Source organism: Nestor notabilis, unplaced genomic scaffold (genome assembly GCF_000696875.1).
Source record: "Nestor notabilis isolate BGI_N333 unplaced genomic scaffold, ASM69687v1 scaffold23490, whole genome shotgun sequence".
In the NCBI taxonomy this organism is placed as follows: Eukaryota; Metazoa; Chordata; class Aves; order Psittaciformes; family Psittacidae; genus Nestor; species Nestor notabilis.
In genome coordinates, this window is record NW_009910106.1 from 8483 (window position 1) to 15192 (window position 6710).

Sequence of the window (6710 nt, forward strand, 5' to 3'; positions counted from 1 at the left end):
ATCCACTGCTGCCAGCTCCTCTTATTCCTAGAGGGAAACTCCTAGAAAAGTCTAAGAAAAATCAGTTGCTGTTCCATGAAATGGATGTAGTTCAGGTAGGGTGCATCTAAAACGTAGTGGGTAGGAAGAGGTGGTGTTTTAGCAAGCTCAGCGCAGCTGTCCTGCCTTCGGGTCAGGTTTTCCTTGCTCTCTCCTGGCAACACTGACTCTATCCCTGCTTCCCTCCACAGCTATCCATGAAGGAGGTTGGAGACGGGCTGCACGAGCAGATGAACTGCATGATGGGTGCACTGCAGGAGCTGAAACTCCTCCAGGTCCAGACAGCTCTGGAGCAGCTGGACATCTCGGGGAGCCGAAGCACAGTCTCTGGCACTGAGCAGCACCAGTGCTGCCGAAGCAGCAGAGACATGCCCAGGGCCCTGCAGGACGAGCAGCCGTGTGGGGAGGAATCAGCGGAGGACCCCAGCCCCTCGTCCCTCGCCTGTGCTGTGCCACGACCAGTGGGTTTGTGCTGTCCCGCTGCACTCCCAGAGGTCGGCCAGCTTGGAGACCCCCTGTCCTCCTTCAGGAGCCTCTGTGGTGAGGATATTTACCACCCAAAAGGACCTTCCTCTGTGTTGAGCAGAGCAGAGCACGTCCGCCCAAGAACATTCGAGCCCAGTACCCAGGGCACAGCTGGGGGGTGGCCAGCGTGCCAGGAGTGCCTGGGGTGTGATGATGGCCACGACTGGACATCCTCCCTAATGTCCCAGAGCCGGAACCGGCAACCGCTGGTCTTGGGGGATAACATCTTTGCAGACTTGGTTGGGAACTGGTTGGATCTGCCAGAGCTGGATAAAAAGGGGGAGAAGAGTGAAGTACCCCTGTCCATGAGCAGATCCCAGGAGCTCTGCAGGAAGTTCTCCCTCACAGCCAACATCTTCAAGAAGTTCCTGAGGAGCGTTCGGCCAGACCGAGACAAGCTTCTCAAGGAGAAACCTTGCTGGCTGCCACCTGAAGACAAACAGCGTGAGATTTCCAAGAGACCCAGGAAGATGAACAAACTCAAGGGGACATTTTACTTCCCACTGCATGGGAACATCCAGAACCATCACGGCAAAGCAGAGAGATGCCCAAAGGCAGAAAGCAATAGCGAGAAACCCAGAATCAGCACTAAGAAAGTCCACGATACCATAAACTATACCCAGTCTGGGTTTGACATCAATACAGCTGTTTGGGTCTGAGCTTGTTGGTGTTCTCTGCTCTGCCAAGCAATTGTTTCACATTGGAGAGGAGCTGGAGGCCGTGCACGACTTTTCAGGAGACCTCTGAGCTCTCAACATAGACTGAGACGACAGGAATCCTCTGCAAAACACAGCATGGGCTTCAGTCACCTGCAAGTGGCATTTTCCAGAGAACTGAGGGACTGATACTGCAAAAAGAACCAGAATCTTGAGCAGCTTTAGGGTGAGTGGTGCCCCAGACGACCAGCTCCTGGAGCCTGGCTTATCGTCACCACTTCAGGCCCATTCCATCATCTCTAAGACAGCTTCAGCACAAAATTCACTGTGTGTATGTGTGCAAATTATATAGTTTTTTAAAAAGATCTATTCCTGCTTGCGTGCACTTAAAGCTGGGTTAGAAGCCAGGCAACCTTGTACCTGAAGCACTTGTTAAATGGAAAGAAATCAGTTTGAATTTGACTTGAGCAATTGCTAACGGGGAGGCACAGACCCCCAGTGCTGGTGCGTTTCAGCTGTGGGGTTTGCCTCTTAAACTGCATCTCCCTTGCACTCCCAATATATCCCCTTCCTCTGCCAGGTAAACCAGTAGGACCCAAAGCTCTTTTCGTGGAAGCTGGTGGCTCCAAGCTCTCAGTGGTTTCACCTCTCTCCCCTTGCCCTTCTCCCCACGGGTCGCGCCAGATGCCACATTGCAAGAATTTATTGTTGAGGTTGCACCAAGATATGAAGTTGCAACAGATGTTTGTGTTTGTTGTTCCCTATTGCTGTTGTGTACAAACCTCCTCTTGACAAAGCCTCATTCCTAAGCGTCTGGCTCCCCAAGAGTTACCAATAAAGCCACATGGGTCTCCAGCATGCTGCAGGGCCTGGGGTGACCACGGTCCTGCTTTTCTCCAGCACAGAAGCTTCTGTGTTTCACCATCACAAGCGCAGCCGAGCGAGCACGAGGGGCCAGGCTGGCAGGGGATGGAGCAGAGAGTGTGCTGTTTGTGTCAGCCTGTTCCCAGCCGGGAGCAGGGAGTTTGGGGAGCAGCCAGGAGAGTTTCCACTCAAGGAGAGGTTATAAATCACAGCGGGGAGAAGAGCAGCAGCCAGAGGTCCCTGCCAGGGTCCCAGCGCTGCTCTGGAGGCTCTGCAGCCCATGCACATCCCCGAGGTCCTTTGGGTAGCACTTCAATATCCATTGCATGGAAATGTTCATAGGGAACAGCAGAGGGAGAAATGTTTGGGAGAGAAACTGAGGGAAGGGGCTCAGGCTGTGCAACCCCTGGCTCGTGGAGGGGGACTCTGTTAGTCCTCTCCTCAGCATCTCCAGCAGTTAAACATGACCGAGGCAATTCCCTGCCAGCTCCATGAGCCACAATCCTGAGAGCATAAGACAGGGCAGAGCCTATCGATTGCAGCTCCCCCCTTCCATCAGCCACGAGTCTCACCAGATGCTCTGTGAGCAGCAGTGTTATGTTGCACAAACCTGTTCCCCTCACTCCAAGCTTAGGAAAGGGCTTATGTGTGAGCAGCAGTAGTAGTTTTTTTAAACATGCAATTCTATTCCTGTTGTAACTTCCCGAGACAGAGGCCACTGGAGCACAGGCATGAAGGGAGAGGGTTTTTTTCCCTTGCAAATTAAATATAGGCACAAGACAAGCCCCATTTCTGCCCATACAAGGAGAGGAGTGGGTCAGCATCTGAAAGCTTCGCTCAGCACTTTTCAGGAACCTCAGTTACAAGCTTGTTTTTCCTCCTCTCAGACTGTAGGTCTGGTTGTTTTCCCCCTTCATTTCTTTAAATGCTAAAAGCCTGTTTCTAAAGCATTTTGGTTTCCTCCTCTTTTGTCAGTAGTTCATCCTGTTTGTTACACACACACCCCCCCCCAGCTCCCACCAACCTTTCCATAGGGTCAGCAAAGAGAAGGAGCTTTTCTATGAGCCACAGCACAAAAGAGCAACAGATTTCCTGCACCCACCTCAGTCCCCAGAGAGCAACAGCCTCACCCCAGCATTTCCCTGCTGCCCAGCACACCCCAGGGAGAAGCACAGCAGCAGGATGCGATCATTGCCCTCAGGCACCCCTAAACCCCACTAGTACCTGCCTGGCACTGAAGACTGAGCCTCACAGAAGGAGCAGCATCACAGTGAGCAGGAAGAGGCAGTGCCCCACACCAGGGGCCTTTATAAGCTGATCACAGAGAATTGCCCTCAACTGTGATGGGGGAGAAGGGGAGGGAACAAGCTGAACACAGTGGGGGCATGGCCATAGCAATAGTTGGGCTGAGAGATGAGGGGTACGTTCCTGCAGCTGCTTCCCTCCCCAAGCCTACTTATTATCCAGCAAACAGGAAGTGTTTGTGCTGACATGGAGATCTGGAGCCTAAAATGCACATTGGGAATCTACTCTGTGGGAAAAGCAGTTCTTGGGGGTTGCTCCCTGGTTCTCCCTGTTGGTGACACCCCGTCCAGCAGCCTCCAGAAGCCACAAAACCCAGGACTTCATCATCACGGAATCCCAGCCTGGTTTGTGTTGGAAAAGACCTTAAAGCTCATCCACTCCCAACCCACGGGCAGGGACACCTTCCACTAGAGCAGGTTGCTCCAAGCCCCTGTGTCCAACCTGGCCTTGAACACTGCCAGGGCGGGGGCAGCCACAGCTTCGGCACCCTGTGCCAGCACCTCAGCACAGCACCCTCAAAGAGCTGCTGCCCAAGATCTAATAAAACAGCTCGTGGGTGCTGTGTCCACACACGTGCTCCCTCAGACACTGGTCCCTCCCCTCCGCTGCCGGGGGGTGCTCAGGGATCAGCTGCTGGCCCGGCCCTGGCTGCCCTGCTCCATAGAAACACTATTGTTTGACCATGGAAAGGGCAGTTCTCGGCCCCAGCTGCCGCCCTCATGTTCCTTTCCCACCCAAAACCATTCCATTGCCGAGCCTGTGCCTGCTCCCACCCAAATCCGTCACCAGCACTCGGCTTTGGGGACCCCAAAGGGTGAACCCCAGCTCCGGAGTGGTGGCATTTGCTTAGCTTCTTCTTTTCCCGAAGGATCAGATCCCCACCAGGGCAGTTTCAAATGTATTTATGTTCTCCCTGCATCTTAAGTGTATCTTCAACAGATGGTTTACATCAAAATAGGATTTTTCAGGGTGTTTTGCAGTGACAAATCCAGTGTGACCTGTGCTTTAAACAGCCTGCAGAGAATTGCAAGTAAATGTGGCTGGATCTCAAAGTTCTGCAGGAAAAAAATATGTAATAAATATGTTTTAAGAGAATAAGGGATTCAAATGATAAAGAATATCAGCCAAGCCAGCATCCAACCTAATTTAGTCTCCAGAGCAGGATCTGCTCATAGATCATGGTGGGACTTGTGAATTACCATTTCACTTCTCCAGGGACTTTTCCTGAAATTATAATGGCTTTTTCTCTTCTCTCTTTTTTTTTTCCCCCCATGAAACTGTCATGAAATAGTTCCCTGTTATTAAGTACGAAACCCAACTAATTAGCACAATGACAGCCTTTAATGAGGCCCTGGCTGTGTTCTGCATCTTTGATAGGAGCGGTTAATACCAAACACAGGACAATAATTAGAGACACACGTTCCCCCCTGAACCTGCCCATGGAAGGCAAACGAAGCTTGGCTATTCCAGTTTATTAGAAAGCTCTGTTCCTGGGGGATGCTCAACCCAGATGGGATCAAAAGCACCGGAGTGAATGTGCTGCCAATAACATTCATTCAAACGCCAGGGATTAATAAACCGGCACAAGAGGAGCTGCTCTTCCCTGTGTCCTTGGGATTTGCAGCCAAGGGGAGGAGGGCGTTGCTGGTGCCAGCTCTGCCTTTGGCAAACAGCCTCCCTCCGGCACAGGAGGGCAGAAGGAAGGGGCACGTTAGACACCACTGCGATGGAGAGGTGCTGGATCTGGCCGTACAGCTTAATGTCGGGAGAGGATTTGGCTCTTCACATTAATAGGGTGCTTTTCCAGGAGCTGCTCCTCACTCTGCCTCCCTTGGCTTTCCCTGCCCTGCTAACATCCTGCTCTTCCAGACAGATGGCCTCCAGAAGGCTCACAAATGTGCCTGTAATTAAAAAGCCTTTATTTTCAAAACCATTTCACAGCTTATTCTTCCGACAATGGGATGGGGCTTCTTAGGCTAATGCTGGGCAAGAGGAAAGGAAAACACAGGCTGGCTGCTGCCTGTTGTGCTTCCATTCCCATTGACATGGGTTATATTTACTCTGCTGAAGCCGACGCTCCCCTGCACCCTGCAACGTTGCTGAAGCCTCCCCAAGATCAGGGCTTGTCTTCCCTAATGATGCTCAGCTCAGTCCCCATTAACCACCCCTGCAGCTGCACCTAAATCACCCGAAACGCTTTGACTGGAGAATGAGCAAATTTAACAGTTTCCCCTCAGTTCGCCTCATACTGAGTCTGGCAGGAAAGGAACCGATTGTCACATCCATGGGTTGCCCAGAGAAGCTGTGGCTGCCCCATCCCTGGCAGTGTTCAAGGGCAGGTTGGACACAGGGGCTTGGAGCAACCTGCTCTAGTGGAAGGTGTCCCTGCCCGTGGCAGGGGGTTGGAGCTGGATGAGGTCCCTTCAACACAAACCAGTTGGGATTCGGGGGTTCTCACTGAAGTACGATCCATTTTAGTCAAAGTCTAGCACTGTTTTATTCACTCCAGCACATTCCCAATCACCATCATTGTATTATTAATCAAAAGCAGAATCTCTTCTACTTCTTTAAGCAGCGTTGCTGAAACAAGGATGGTGCCTCTTCAGCATCTGTGTGTTTTCCAGGAGCGTTTCCTGCAACAGCAGCCTCTGAGCTGGCTCAGATTTCCTGCCTCTGCTGAGCAGGAAAGCGAAAGGGGGAAAATCAATATCCCAGAGAGCAGAAAGGCCTGATTCAGTGCTGGTGCTCACCTTGGGCAGGCTGGAGGTTAATGCGGAAAGCGCTTTCTGACATGCTATAAATCACAGAATCGTTTGGGCTGGAAGGGACCTTAAAGATCATAAACACGTGCTTAAATCCCACCAGGGCCAGCAGGACACGAGTTCTGGGACCTGGAGGGGAAGCTGAAGGGTCCCTGCTCACGCTTAATGCCGTCCTTTGCACCAAAGTCCACCAAAGCCATCCCACAATGCAGGGGCACAGGGCTGGACGTGGCCACAGCTTTGGTGAGCAGCACAGAGAGAGCTCTGGGTGCTCACGGCACAGGGATGGTTTACACCAGCTTTACCACTTGGCTTCTGTGGCGGCTCCAGCGCTGCCTGGGGGCCTGGAGGGTCCCCCTGCTCTGGCAATGAGGAGGGAGATGTGCTCCCTCATTAACAGCCTAAGCAGGCAGTTCAGGCTGGACTTTCCCAGAGGGATCCGCCGCGTTCCCGACATCGGGCTGCAGTCAGCGACGTGGCATTTCGAGCCTGGAGATAACGAACGTGACATTCTGTCAGGTCTAATTAGTCCCGTTGCTGTGGTGGTGGCAGCCACTGC

At 52.4% G+C, this 6710-nt stretch overlaps 1 protein-coding gene across 1 annotated transcript; it reads left to right on the top strand.

Annotated features, from left to right (window-relative positions):
* Positions 1 to 230: 230 nt before the first annotated feature.
* Positions 231 to 1223, top strand: FAM212B (family with sequence similarity 212, member B; the record flags this gene model as incomplete). Its single annotated transcript, XM_010024446.1, has 1 exon — positions 231 to 1223. A coding segment is annotated over one exon (993 nt), but the record flags the coding sequence as incomplete, so codon positions are not given.
* Positions 1224 to 6710: the final 5487 nt, after the last annotated feature.